This window comes from Hypomesus nipponensis, chromosome 12, assembly GCF_054491055.1.
Source record: "Hypomesus nipponensis isolate SF chromosome 12, ASM5449105v1, whole genome shotgun sequence".
NCBI lineage: Eukaryota > Metazoa > Chordata > Actinopteri > Osmeriformes > Osmeridae > Hypomesus > Hypomesus nipponensis.
This window is the reverse complement of record NC_140372.1, coordinates 2478787-2493131: the sequence shown is the minus strand read 5'-3', so window position 1 is coordinate 2493131 and position 14345 is coordinate 2478787. Positions and strand designations below refer to the sequence as shown.

Here is a 14345-nt window from a genome sequence, read left to right as displayed (position 1 = left end):
CCCTGGCTCATCACCTGACGGTACCTTACGGGCACTCAGAGATTAGTATTGCACAACCGACATGACTTTGTATTCTGGGTGTGTTTGTGAGTGTTTTACTGTGTGTGTCTCTGTGTGTGTCTGTGTGTGTGTGTGTGTGTATAAACCTTGGGAAGTGAGCAGGGCATACCTCTTCTAAATTACATATTGGTTGTTCTTCATATTTCTGAGGACAGAAGATCTCTTGTCCAAACACAAACGACAACAGACAGTGCGTGCGCACGGGAAATACCCAAAACTTTAGATCTACATCTTTATAGTGATTGACGGTATACATTCACTGTATATCGAAAACTGGAGATGGCTTGAGATTGGATACGACTGTGAGCTGTCTGCTAAGGCGTGTGTGTGTTGAACACAGGCCTGCTTCCGTCTGGTCTTGCGTGCCTGCGTGCTGGATGGGAGCAGCTGTGTGCAGGGCTGCAGGTCTCTCTGAGCTTACTGCTGTCCCATCGTCCCAGACACAGGCCAACACATTTCACTTATCATCAAATGGATAGGGCACCTAAACCAATTCTCTTCAGACGCGCTATAAATACCCCCTGTCTCCTGTTGAATGAGCCTGCGCTCTGACAGAGAAGACACTCATAACCACCCCGGAACCAGAGAGACCAGCATGGGCCTGAAGGAGAGGAAAAGTTAGAGAGGGAGAGAGATAGGGAGAGAAAGACAGAGAGAGGGGGAGATAGGGAGAGAGAGAGATAGGGGGAGAGAGAGAGAGATAGGGAGAGAAAGACATGGCACTTGCCAAAAGTGTGTGTGCGTGTGTGCGTGTGTGCGTGCATGCGTGTGTGTGTGTGTGTGTGCCAAAAACACTTGGAGACAATTGGGATAGGTTCTGTGGTTACACAATGCCTCATAACTCAAACTGCCTCTGTCTGTCTCTCTCCCTATCTCTCTCTGTCTCTCTCTCCCTATCTCTCCCTATATCCCTCTCTCTGGAATATTTAGCGCCTCAGACACAGGCAGCTGATGTGACATGCTCTCCTTGCATCCTCAAACTCTCCAATCCTCAGGGGGCACTCTGCTGAAGGTAAAGTCCGTTCCATTTGTTTGAGGGGGCGGCACTGTTATCGAAGCACGTGGCTTGGGGATTCTGGGTGAACTAAAGGGCCGTACTCGAGTTTCAGATGTCACTCTGAGTCTAGTCTGACTCAGAGTGGACTGGTTGTGTTGTTGTGTTGAGCTGCAGTGGTTCAGCTGAACACAATGGACTGTGAAAATAGCCTTTCCAGAACATCAAGATGGTGCCAGTGTCAAAATACACACACACACACATCAATCCACACACACACGCACACAAGCACACACACACATTCCATAAATAACCCGAGTGGCATTCTGTTTCCTTGAAAGTGCGACGGTCAGAAAGCATGTGTTGGTCAACTAAAGGACACAAACACAGACATGTAAAATAGTGTGGAACAAACAAGCCAACTGACTGACAAACACACACACGTATATTCAATACACACACATACCCATCCACACATGCACACACACACACACACACACACACAATGGCACAAATATGCATCTGTCACTTGTGTACTAAGGAGGTCTCTTATAGAAGGGTAAGGGTTCAAGGAAACAATAGGGTTCGTTGGGCTTAACAGGAGGTCATGGTCCTGGTTAGTCAGAGCACATATGGGATGCATAAAGAACCACTACAGCAGCTCACAGAAACAAACCAAACCACGATGACAATGTTCAGAAAATAAGCAACACTAACCACTGACAGATACATCCTTACACACACACACACGCATATATAAATCCACAATACAAATCCACAATCTACTCTGTTATGGTATCAAACAGCACTTCATAAGTGAGAGCAACAGCTCATCCACCAAGTGAGTCTCTGTTAACCTCCACAATATGTTTCCTCTTCGTCCCTAAGCCTCTTTAGTCCTCCCTGTCCTAAGCACACTGCGTGCTGAAGAGTGGAGGATCGAATCAAACCCTGATCAGAGAGAGAGCCATCTGAGAAGGTCTGTGCTTTTAAATCGTATTACGTGGAGGGCTGGAGGTTGGAGGTCATTACGTGGAGGGCTTGAGGTTACTGTTGGACTGGAGTTTTGTTTCAAGTGTTCGGGCGTTCTGGTTTAAGGTGCAGAGCATTTGAAGCTTATTATTTAAGGAAGTTAATTAGTAGAGAAAAGCGAGGCTAAATTCTTCTGAATAACATACCACTTAAACCCACTTTTTCACCGATAAATGTCTCCGATAAATTATACAAGTAGAATATTTCTACCTTTTTAAATCCCTAAGCCCTGCACACACCATGCCAAGCGGAATTAGAAAACCTGAGTCTGTGTATTACTAAGATTACCTGAGCAAAAAGAAAAGATCAAATTGAAAAGATTAAAATTTTCTTTTGTATTCCGCTTGCTGGAACAGCAATAAGCGAAATGCAATAACACTAAGAAGTAGGGGAATGCAGCAAAGATGTTTCATAAACATAATCTACAGAAGATGAAGCTGGCATGACCCACTACAGTAATCCCCACAAAGAAGACTCCCTCCTCCCAGTCATCTTCAGGCATTACTCTATCATTCAGACACACACACACACACACACTCTCTCTAAAACACACACAATCACGTGCACGCTCACACACACACTCAATCTCCTCACATTTATTAAATCAAAAGATAAGCACGAAAGAACATGCTGTCAGTCTGTTTGTGTCCAAACCCAAACCTTGTGAAGGAACATGCCCATCCCTCCCAGAGCCTCTGTTTACAGCCTAACAACACACCTGCTGTAGGATGTTCACCTGTGGAGGATTCCAACAGGAAAGATGCTGGTGCTGTAATTGCTATGAGGGCTCGAACCTGGGTTGTTTTATTGCTGGTGCACACGGATGGAGCGCACGATTGTGTGAGCCACGTTCATCCATATGGACTAAGCATGTGTGGGTGGGTGTTGTTTGTAATGTTAATATTGATCAGTTGGTCTCGCCGCAGCTGATATGTCATCATCTGTATGAATCAGGGAGATGCAGCATCTGGAAACCTCCATAAAACAGGCATCTGTTCTCAAACACCTCTTCACACATACGCGCGCGCACACACGCACACACACGCACACCTCCTGCATAAGCAACCATCTGTCTTGATCCCACACATTCAATACCACAACAGCGATGGTTAAAATCCCAGCAAAACGCTCTCATCTGTTCAATACTAGGGAATTTGTCTGCGGTTTGTGTTAAGGTGTGCGTGTGTGCGTGTGTGTGTGTGTGTGTGTGTGTGTGTGTGTGTTTGAGGACATGTGTGAGGGTATGCACACAAATGCCTCAAAATGGGACGTCAATATATTTGGGGAGGAGGGAGAGAGAGGCCAGCCTCACCTGACCTGGCTGGGGGAGGAGGGAGAGGGAAGTGTCTCTGAAGAGACGAGATTTGAAGGAGGAGAAAAATAATAATATCTGACAAACAAGAGAAGGGGCACACGATCCTGATGATAGTCTAAATTGAGTGGACTCAGGGCCCAGTTAAGCCCGGCTGGGTTTTGTCGAGGGACGGTTTAGAGGGATGGACCGGGAAGCTGCTTGATTGAAATGCTTGATCATAACTGAGCTTCTCCTTAAGAAGTAAATCTACTTACGCTGTGGAGGGTTGTTTTTTTAGTCTCATTCCTTATCATTTTCTTTCATACAAAAATGACAATCTGGACCCATCTAATCCATCTTGGATTTATAATTTCCCCCCATACGCTCTTTGACTTTTTAAATCAAAATGTGTATTTTAGCGAGGGGCGGAGTGGAGGGGGGGTGGAGTGGAGGGGGGGTGGAGGGGTGGAAGGGGGGAGGGGTGGAGGGGAGGAGGGGTGGAGGGGTGGAGGGGAGGAGGGGAGGAGGGGTGGAGGGGAGGAGGGGTGGAGGGGTGGAGGGGTGGAGGGGAGGAGGGGTGGAGGGGTGGAGGGGAGGAGGGGTGGAGGGGAGGAGGGGAGGAGGGGTGGAGGGGAGGAGGGGTGGAGGGGTGGAGGGGTGGAGTAGCTCAAAGAAGCAGTGGCTCTTTTATTAATCAAGACAAGGAATCAAACGGTTTAGTAATATTCACAAATGGAGCCCCCCCCCCCCTTCCTCCACCACTGTGATTTCTGTGATAGTATTAGAAAAATGAAAACAAATTCTTTAGATTAGAAAGATTGAAAAAATTGAATTATGGCCGACATGTAGGGCGCGGAGGCGGGGCAGGGCGGGGCGGGGTGGGGGGTTAGATAATACTTTCAGACGCAGACGAGGGTAAAATCTTTGTCTCAAAACCAGCAGGGCAAATATGATGAAGTATGGGCGTGTGTGTGTGTGTGTTTGTGTGTCGAGATTGCATAGGTCAGCACCTTTGTCCTGGCTGATACCGTCTGGTTTCCATGCAAGCCGATTCCGATGTTTCAGCCCACAGCGCCACCTGCTGTTAGACTATCTCATCTCACTTACCCAGCTCAACATACCTTCTCGCTTCGTTAGTACAGTAGCTTGTATGTCTCTTGCTTCTGGGCGGAGAGTCTGCATTTGCCAACATCAACCACTGAGTGGCGATAGATGGTTATTTTTGCTTCTCTTCTCTCCTCTTTCACTCAGAGCTTTCACTGTTTAGAAAGGTTGAAGAAATATTTTCGATAAAAAGTTTCGTATTTTTTATTAATGTATTATTAATATTATTTGACGTCCAACAGGTGTGGTTATGGTTACTTTCTACTTAAGTATAAACTATGTCAAAGCCCAAGCTTCTTTCCTTTAAGTTGAGTGGAAATGTTTAGTCAGCATTTTAACTTTAATTTAAGTATTTTTAAACATGAGTATCTATCTGTGCTTCTACTTGAGTGAAGGATGTGTGTACTTTTGCCATCTCTGATTGTAGACCAAATGTACGTGTTGTATATGTTGCTTCCATAAGGACCACGCGGTGGCACTGTAAATCTAGTATTTGTTGTGTTTCCCTCTCAACATGATGAAACTCGACGGCTCTAGGACCTATAGCCTCCCTAACCCAGCCGTGTCAGTCTAACTGACCTGACAGCTGTGCGCGTACAAGCAGCATATGAGACAGGAGAGCTAGGCTAGCAAGCTTACTAGCTAGCTAGCTTTGCGAGAACTAGGACAACGTTCATGGGGTGGACAGGACAAGCTTCGTTGCTCGCCCATAGACCGACAGCATTTGCTTAATCCACGTTTTAAGATCAAATCTCCGGTCAGAGAGACCAGGACTGTTTACCAAGCTAGCCAACACAGCTATCTTGCAGATCCGTATCTTGTGGACGTTGTCAGAGCAAGCTTTACCGCAAGAAGCTAGCTAGCTAGCCGTCTAAAGAGAAGCCGAGTCAGACAGACTACCGGACCGTTACATCAAGATGAAGAACGAGGGTATTGAGGGCACCGAGAGGTTTCTCAGTCCAGGCAAAGGAAGGGGACTGCGGTCCGTTAAACACTTTGCGGTAGGAGACCTCGTGTTCAGCTGTCCAGCTTTCTCGTACGTGCTGACAGTGAACGAAAGGGGGGCACACTGTGAATTCTGCTTCACCAGGTATGGATGATCTGCTTGTCAGTCACTACAAGAAAGTCGTTTGATTCAGAATCAGAGTGGTTTCTGTTCGCTATAGTATATGAATCCCCCTCTTCCTTGACATCGCTTGCTACCTGGTTAATGTAGGGTACAGCAGCTAAGGATCTGACCAGCTTTTGTTTATACACTAAAATAAATGGGGTCGGCAAAGACCACGAGTGCTTTTAAATGGTACTGTCACTTTTCGGCTTGGTGTGCAGAACTTGATCGAAGTTCTCAGAATTGCAGAGAGATAAGTCAGTCAGTATTGCTTCGACATTCCAAAACTGCAAGACAGTTGGTTCTTAGAATGCAATGAACTACATTTCACAACCATCACTGTGTGGATGGCAGAAGGTGCAGAATAAAGGTCAGGAGTCTATATATATCTGGCCACGTCTCCGTCAACCTGCCCCACCTCCTGTTTTTTTGGACTCATTCTTAATTGTCAAAGGCCAGGATTCATTTTCATGCTTATCATGTTACTTCTCATGATTTCTTTCAGGAGGGAAGGTCTTTCCAAGTGTGGCAAGTGTAAACAAGCCTACTACTGCAATATCGACTGTCAGGTATGTGTGTGTGTGTGTGTGTGTGTGTGTGTGTGTGTGTGTGTGTGTGTGTGTGTGTGTGTGTGTGTGTGTGTAGAGAGGCTGAGTTGCCACCAGACATTTCTCTGTGATGTGAGAGAGAGACGATGTAGATTTGCGCTCACAGTTGCTATGACGATTCATCCCCCTGGCTCCTGTCACGTTTGGACCGTAACCAGGTCGATAAACATCCCAGAATACACCAACGCACGGCCCAAATTACTCACAATTGAGCATTCTTTATTGGTTCTCAGGCCCCAGGAAAATAAGCCTTTACCCCACGGGAAACTCTCTCTCTCTCTCTCTCTCTCTCTCTCTCTCTCTCTCTCTCTCTCTCTCTCTCTCTCTCTCTCTCTCTCTGTCTCTCTGTCTCTCTGTCTCTCTGTCTCCCTCTCTCTCTCTCTCTCTCTCTCTCTCTCTGTCTCTCTCCCTCCTTCCTGCAGAAGGGGGACTGGGCCATGCACAAGCTGGAGTGCTCAGCCATGTGCTCCTATGGGGAGAACTGGTGTCCTTCAGAGACCGTCAGACTGGTGGCCAGAATCATCATGAAACAGGTGTGTGTGGGGGGGTTTCATGTGTGTGTGCAATGTTATCCTTGTTCCCTTGTTATAACATGTTCACTTCTCCAGCGAGACGCTAGTATTTCGGCAATAGACTTGAGGCAGAGAGAGGCAGAGAGAGGCAGAGAGAGGCAGAGGGGAGATGTGTGTCAAGTAGGAGAGCTGTCTTGCTCTCTGTTATGTAGCTACAGTGGACGAAGACAAGAAGGAAAGGAACTCTCTCTCTCTGTCCGTCTGTCTCTCGCTCTCTCTCTCTCTCTCTCGCTCTCTCTCTCTATCTCTCGTGTGGTTGGTCATCAGTGTGCGTGCGGTTGGTCATCAGTGTGCGTGTGGTTGGTCATCAGTGTGCGTGTGGTTGGTCATCAGTGTGCGTGTGGTTGGTCATCAGTGTGCGTGTGTTTGGTCATCAGTGTGCGTGTGGTGCCAGTGAGAGATGACAGGAAGCGGTGGTCTGAGGTCACGTCACACACTCTGGCTTTAACATGTCACCCCCCCCCCCCCCCCACAGAAAGTCACCACAGAGCCAACACCATCTGAGAGGCTGCTGTTACTCACCGAGTTTGAAGCTCGTAAGTATCCCTGCTACGGTGTGTGTGTGTGTGTGTGTGCCTACATGTGTCAGAGTCCTCCCCTCACCCAGTTGGCAGGGAGTGGTGCTCTCTCCTGTCTAATAACACCCAGGCTGCAGGTCAAACGTTGTGACACCGCTGGGCTCTGTCTGGGTTCCATCCTCCACAGGCTTCTCCCTGACCCAGCACCCGTCTGCACGGCCACGGGCCGGGTCAGACCCTCCCTTGTGGAGGCCTGGAGCTCTGGTCCTCCTGACTGCATCTGACAGTCCCAGCTGGGCTAGTCAGGACCACAGCCACCCTCCCCCAGCAGTGCCTCATTCCTCACACCTGTCACACACACACAGAGAACTTTCTAGAAGCACATGGCATGCCTCTTGCCAACTTTTTCCCAGCCCAGTCTGCTGTGTGACTGACGTTAGCATGTGTGGCTAGCAGGAGTCAGCTAGCCTGCACTGTAACAGCCTCTGATGTGACACATATTGACCCAAAGCTACTCCCAACCACTCCCTTGTTCAAATCCTCCATTTGCAATTATTTTCTCTCTGTCTCTCTCGCTTTCCCCTCCCTCCCTCCCTCCCTCCCTCCCTCCCTCCCTCCCTCCCTCCCTCCCTCCCTCCCTCCCTCCCTCCCTCCCTCCCTCCCTCCCTCCCTCCCTCCCTCCCTCCCTCCCTCCCTCTTCTCTGTCTTCCTCAGATCTAGATAAGTTGGACAATGAGAAGGATGAGATGAACCAGACAGACATTGCAGCCCTCCACCACTTCTACTCCAAACACATTGACTTCCCTGACGACCAGGCTCTCACTGTGCTGTTTGGACAGGTGACTGGGGAGGGGGCGGAGTTAACAGAGGCAAGGGGCGTGGCCTCATGCCACTGGGCCCCACCCTTCACTTCCACGACCTTATATGGAAGTGACCTGGCACCCTGTGAACTGTAACATTCTCTAGTTTCTGTCTCTTTCGCCCTCTCACCTGCTTTTCTCTCCTGCGTTCCCAGGTTGATTTTATAGTCATTAATTAATCTCCTCTCGCTTGCCCGCATTCACACACACACACACACACACACACACTCAGCTGTCTGCTACTTAGCAGGTGCACACAGAAGCGCATAGCTGTTTGACATTAAGGGCTTGATGCCCTTAACACAAACTGCCCCAGCGGGACACTCAACACACACACACACGCACACACACACACACACACACACACACACACACACCTAACATTCCATGTCCCGCTTCATTGGATTTGTCAGTGCTGACCACTTTCACATTCCGCTGGTCTGCCCTGGTAGTACAGCTATATGTGGGTTTCTACCAACCCCTTCTTTCCTTCCCACTCTCTCTCGCTCTCTCTCTCTCTATCACTCTCTCTCTCCCCCTCTCTCTCTCTTCCCTCTCTCTCCCCCTCTCTCTCTCTTCTCTCTCTCTCCCCCTCTCTCTCCCCCTCTCTCTCTCTCCCCCTCTCTCTCCCCCTCCCTCTCTCCCCCTCCCCCTCTCTCTCCCCCTGTCTCTCTCTCCCCCTCCCCCTCCCCCTCCCCCTCTCTTTCCCCCTCCCTCTCTCTCTCCCCCTCCCTCTCTCTCTCTCCCCCTCCCTCTCTCTCCCCCTGTCTCTCTCTCTCTTTCCCCCTCCCTCTCTCTCTCCCCCTCCCTCTCTCTCTCTCCCCCTCCCTCTCTCTCCGCCTGTCTCTCTCTTCTCTCTCTCTCTCTCCCCCTCCCTCTCTCTCTCTCCCCCTCCCTCTCTCTCCCCCTGTCTCTCTCTTCTCTCTCTCTCTCTCCCCCTCCCTCTCTCTCTCTCCCCCTCCCTCTCTCTCCCCCTGTCTCTCTCTTCTCTCTCTCCCCCCCTCTCTCCCTGACAGACTATCTGGGTCTGGTGAATGGAGTGTAGTGAGTCTGGCATGTCGAGGGTATTTTTAGTCTTAACCAGGGTTGGAAGGAAGGCTTCTCTGAGGTCTAGTACAGTACAGGGTAGCCCAACTCATGTTTATATTCCCTGACGTTCCTGTTCCTCTCTCTCTCCCTCGCTCGCTCTCTCTCTCTCTCTTTCTCCTCCCCCCTCTCTCCCCCCCTCTCTCTCTCTTCCCCCTCTCTCTCTCTCTCTTCCCCCTCTCTCTCTCTCTTCACCCTCTCCAGGTTAACTGTAATGGCTTCACCATAGAGGATGAGGAGCTATCTCACCTGGGCTCTGCTGTGTTCCCAGAGTAAGTCCCACCTGGTTGCCATGACGTCATCTTCATCCTCCCTGCATCGTGCTAGTTAGCTTGGTGTTTGTTCATCTGTTAACACTGCATATGTCTTTCTCTCTCTCTATCTCTCTGTCTCATCACTCTCTTCTTACTGTCCGTCTCTCCATCTGTCTCTCCATCTGTCTTTCTCTTAAAACAATTCTCCACCTGTCTCTCTCTCCACCTGTCTCTATCTCCACCTCTCTCTATCCACCTGTCTCTCTTTCCACCTGTCTCTCTCCACCTCTCTCTCTCCACCTGTCTCTCTCTCCACCTGTCTCTCTTTCCACCTCTCTCTCTCTCCACCTGTCTCTCTCTCCACCTGTCTCTCTTTCCACCTGTCTCTCTTTCCACCTGTCTCTCTCCACCTGTCTCTCTCTCCACCTGTCTCTCTTTCCACCTGTCTCTCTCTCCACCTGTCTCTCTCCACCTGTCTCTCTCTCCACCTGTCTCTCTCCACCTGTCTCTCTCCACCTGTCTCCCCCTCTGTCTCCCCCGCAGCGTAGCTCTGATGAACCACAGCTGTAGTCCCAACGTCATCGTCACCTACAAGGGGACGGTGGCTGAGGTGAGGGCGGTCCAGGAGATCAACCCTGGAGACGAGGTGAGGGCACAACCACAACCCCCCTGACCTTAACCTCAGTCTGTCACGGTCGGAAACATAGGGTGCTTTCTACACCCTGTTCTCATTCTTCTCTCTCCCTGTCTTGCTCTCCATGTACCTCTGTGTTTTTCTTTTTTAACTCATCTCCCTTCCCTCCCTCCCTCCCTCCAGGTGTTTAACAGCTATATCGACCTGCTCTATCCGACAGAGGACCGGCAGGAGCGACTCGTCGACTCCTACTTTTTCTCCTGCGAGTGTACAGAGTGCAGCAGCAAGTCTAAGGTGAGTGAACAGAATAGCAGCACCTTACCCTGGCTCAGACCCTACACCCTGACTGTACTGACCCAGCTCCAGTCCTCTGCTTCAGTCTGAGGAAGGAGAGATGCTTTAAATAGTCTCTCTCTCTCTCTCCCCCCCCCTCTCTCTCTCTCTCTCTCTCTCTCTCGCTCTCTCGCTCTCTTGCTCTCTCGCTCTCTCTCTCTCTCTCTCTCTCTCTCTCTCTCTCTCTCTCTCTCAGGACAAGGCTAAGATGGAGCTCCGTAAGAAGCTCAGTCCTCCTCCGAAGCTCGAGGATGTTCGAGCGATGGTCCTCTACGCCAAGAACGTCATCGAGGAGTTCCGTCGAGCCAAGCACTACAAGAATATCCTTCCACACACACACACACCTCACCTCACACACACCTCACACACACACACACACCTCACCTCACACACACCTCACCTCTCATCTCTCCTTCTTCCGTGTCTCAGTCCTCTCTCTCTCTTCTGCTGTCACACACACACACACACACTTTCTCCTCGCACTCTCTCTGACCCCCCCCCCCACTCCCCAGTGTTATGGAATGGCTTTGACTCTCTGGCACCCCCTAGTGAGCTGCTGGAGATCTGTGAGCTGAGCCAGGAGAAGATGGGCTCCATGTTTGCAGACACCAACGTGTACATGCTGCACATGATGTACCAGGCTATGGGGGTGTGTCTGTATATGCAGGACTGGGACAGAGCCATGTGCTACGGAGAGAAGATCATCCACCCTTACAGGTTAGGAAGCCCCGCTCCCCCCAGAAGATCATCCTCCCTTACAGGTTAGGAGGCCCCGCCCCCCCCCAGAAGATCATCCACCCTTACAGGTTAAGAAGCCCCGCTCCCCCCAGAAGATCATCCACCCTTACAGGTTAGGAAGCCCCGCCCCCCCCAGAAGATCATCCACCCTTACAGGTTAGGAGGCCCCGCCCCCCCAGAAGATCATCCACCCTTACAGGTTAGGAGGCCCCGCCCCCCCCAGAAGATCATCCACCCTTACAGGTTAGGAAGCCCCGCTCCCCCCAGAAGATCATCCACCCTTACAGGTTAGGAGGCCCCGCCCCCCCAGAAGATCATCCACCCTTACAGGTTAGGAAGCCCCGCCCCCCCAGAAGATCATCCACCCTTACAGGTTAGGAAGCCCCGCCCCCCCAGAAGATCATCCACCCTTACAGGTTAGGAAGCCCCGCCCCCCCAGAAGATCATCCACCCTTACAGGTTAGGAGGCCCCGCCCCCCCGCTCCCAGCAGCAGCAGCTCCCACAGACCCCCCATGGTGCCACGCCATGCTGTTAGCTTCACCACACACGCCCAGGCAGTTTGGAGGGGAACGTTCTGGATGGTACTGGCAGGCGGTCGCAAGCTGTTGTTGATGATATCGCCATCACTCAAACATTAAGATTAAATACTTGGGAATTATGCTTCAGCGCTATGACGTGTCTTTCTTTCACGCGCTCTCTCTCTGCCTCTCTCTCTCCCCCCTCCTCCGCTCTGCCTCTCTCTCTCCCCCCTCCTCCTCTCTCTGCCTCTCTCTCTCCCCCCTCCTCTCTCTGCCTCTCTCTCTCCCCCTTCCTCCTCTCTCTGCCTCTCTATCCCCCCCCCTCCTCCTCCTCTCTGCCTCTCTCTCTCCCCCCTCCTCCTCTCTCTGCCTCTCTCTCTCCCTCCTCCTCCTCTCTCTGCCTCTCTCTCTCCCCCCTCCTCCTCTATCTGCCTCTCTATCCCCCCCCCTCCTCCTCCTCTCTGCCTCTCTCTCCCCCTCATCCTCTCTCTGCCTCTCTCTCCCCCCCCTCCTCTCTCTGCCTCTCTCTCCCCCCTCCTCTCTCTGCCTCTCTCTCTCCCCCCTCCTCTCTCTGCCTCTCTCTCTCCCCCCTCCTCTCTCTGCCTCTCTCTCTCCCCCCTCCTCCTCCTCTCTGCCTCTCTCTCTCCCCCCTCCTCCTCTCTCTGCCTCTCTCCCCCCCCCTCCTCTCTCTGCCTCTCTCTCTCCCCCCTCCTCCTCTATCTGCCTCTCTCTCCCCCCTCCTCCTCCTCTCTGCCTCTCTCTCCCCCCTCCTCTTCCTCTCTGCCTCTCTCTCTCCCCCCCTCCTCCTCCTCTCTGCCTCTCTCTCCCCCCTCCTCCTCCTCTCTGCCTCTCTCTCTCCCCCCTCCTCTCTCTGCCTCTCTCTCCCTCCTTCATCCACTCTCTCTAACCTCCCTCTCTCTGCCTCTCTCTCCCTCCTTCATCCACTCTCTAACCTCCCTCTCTCTGCCTCTCTCTCCCTCCTTCATCCACTCTCTCTAACCTCCCTCTCTCTGCCTCTCTCTCCCTCCTTCATCCACTCTCTCTAACCTCCCTCTCTCCTCCTGTCCCCTGGTGTGTCTAGTGTCCACTACCCAGCCTACTCTCTGAACGTGGCCTCCATGTACCTGAAGCTGGGCCGGCTGTGCCTGGGTCTGGAGAGGAAGGCTCAGGGGGTGAAGGCCTTGAAGAAGGTGAGGAGGAGAGCTGTCTCCTGGGGGAACACGTCATGGGACAGGGGGTCTACACACCAAACACATCAGGATGGGCTGAAGCCACAGTGACGCTCATTCAGTTTCCTGTCACCGACGTGTCATTTCCTGTTTCCTCTCGCCAGGCGATCGCCATCATGGAGGTGGCTCATGGCAAGGATCACCACTACGTCTCCGAGGTCAGACGAGAAGTGGAGGAGCAGAAGTAAGGATGGAGCGGAGGAGGAAAGGAGGAAGAAAGGAGGAGGAGGAGGAAAGGAGGAAGAGGAAGAAAGGAGGAGGAAAGGAGGAAGAGGAAGAAAGGAGGAGGAGGAGGAAAGGAGGAAGAGGAAGAAAGGAGGAGGAGGAGGAAGAGGAAGAGGAAGAAAGGAGGAGGAAAGGAGGAGAACAAGAGCCAGTGGTGGAATGAACCAGAGACCCTCCTTAACAAGCGACAAAACGATAGCAGCACGGCATGCATCTTACATTATACCTCTCTCTCTTTTTTTTTTTTTTTTTCATCTCCCTCTCAATCCTGTCTTTTAGCCAAGGTGATCATATCAGTTCTCATACAAGAGCCCTGTTTGACCTCGTCGAGGATTCCTTCCTGCTTTGACTCTCATCTTGCTGCCTGGACGGGTGAAAAAGCCTGTCACCATGTGGGTCTGTTCAAGACCTTCACCCAGGGCTGCTGGTTTGACAGGTCTGGTTCAGCTGGGCCTTCTGCTTCCTGGTCTCTGTTCTGGTTCTGGGTTAACTAGCAAATCATGCACTGTGCTCTTGGAATCTTTTAAACGTAATTAACATCTCTTTGTATTTATTGTAAAAAAAAACAATCTAGATGGTTGTTCATGCACCATTTTCTTGGTTGGTTCCTTCTCTCCCTGAGTAGCAAGTGAGAAGAATCTCAGAGAAGGAGAGAAGATTTGTCACAAAAAACAATATGTTTGTCTTACGAAACAAAAACACAAAGCCAGTTTTTTTTAACAAAAGCTAGGTACTATTGCATGACTCTCCTGAACGCACCCCCTCTCCTCTTTCTACTGAACACAAGGGACTCTGACAAGTGTCTAATGGTGCCCAAAGTCTTTTGTTTGTTACTGGTTTAATCTGGGGCCTCGGAAACATCCATGATCGTAGCAACCTTTGTTTCTTCTGTTACAGTTGACCTGTGACCTGGGGTGTGAACCCCCGGCCCCCTATTCTTAACCTTAACCAACAGGGGGACACTATCTGAGCCTTCTTCTTCGTTGGTTAATGGCTGAACTATAGTTTTCTTCTGTGGTGTTTTTTTTTTCGGTACGTGTTTTCATGTCGTTGTGTTTGGTTTGCGTGGTCTGTTCCCAGATATGTCACGGGCAGTTCAACACTTCTGGAATGCACAAACTCCCAGATATCTGAACCTTGCTGGATCAGAAAAACATAATAAAAAAATTGGACTTAT

At 50.9% G+C, this 14345-nt stretch overlaps 1 protein-coding gene across 1 annotated transcript; it reads left to right on the top strand.

Annotated features, from left to right (window-relative positions):
* The first annotated feature begins 5050 nt into the window (after positions 1–5050).
* Positions 5051–14345, top strand: LOC146260653 (N-lysine methyltransferase SMYD2-A-like). The gene is made up of 12 exons (XM_084668002.1): positions 5051–5574; positions 6098–6161; positions 6623–6733; positions 7248–7308; positions 8005–8129; positions 9441–9508; positions 10034–10136; positions 10308–10418; positions 10654–10777; positions 11000–11174; positions 12796–12904; positions 13048–14345. Exons 1-12 carry the CDS (start codon positions 5402–5404, stop codon positions 13129–13131), a joined length of 1308 nt encoding a protein of 435 aa, XP_084524128.1. The 5' UTR covers positions 5051–5401; the 3' UTR covers positions 13132–14345.

Bases quoted from the DNA above. Each gene is read 5' to 3' on its own strand.
- LOC146260653 (XM_084668002.1), top strand. From the start codon at position 5,402: ATGAAGAACGAGGGTATTGAGGGCACCGAGAGGTTTCTCAGTCCAGGC. The intron at 6,162-6,622 runs GTATGTGTGTGT...TCCTTCCTGCAG, and splicing joins ACTGCAATATCGACTGTCAG to AAGGGGGACTGGGCCATGCA. The intron at 10,137-10,307 runs GTGAGGGCACAA...CCCTCCCTCCAG, and splicing joins AGATCAACCCTGGAGACGAG to GTGTTTAACAGCTATATCGA.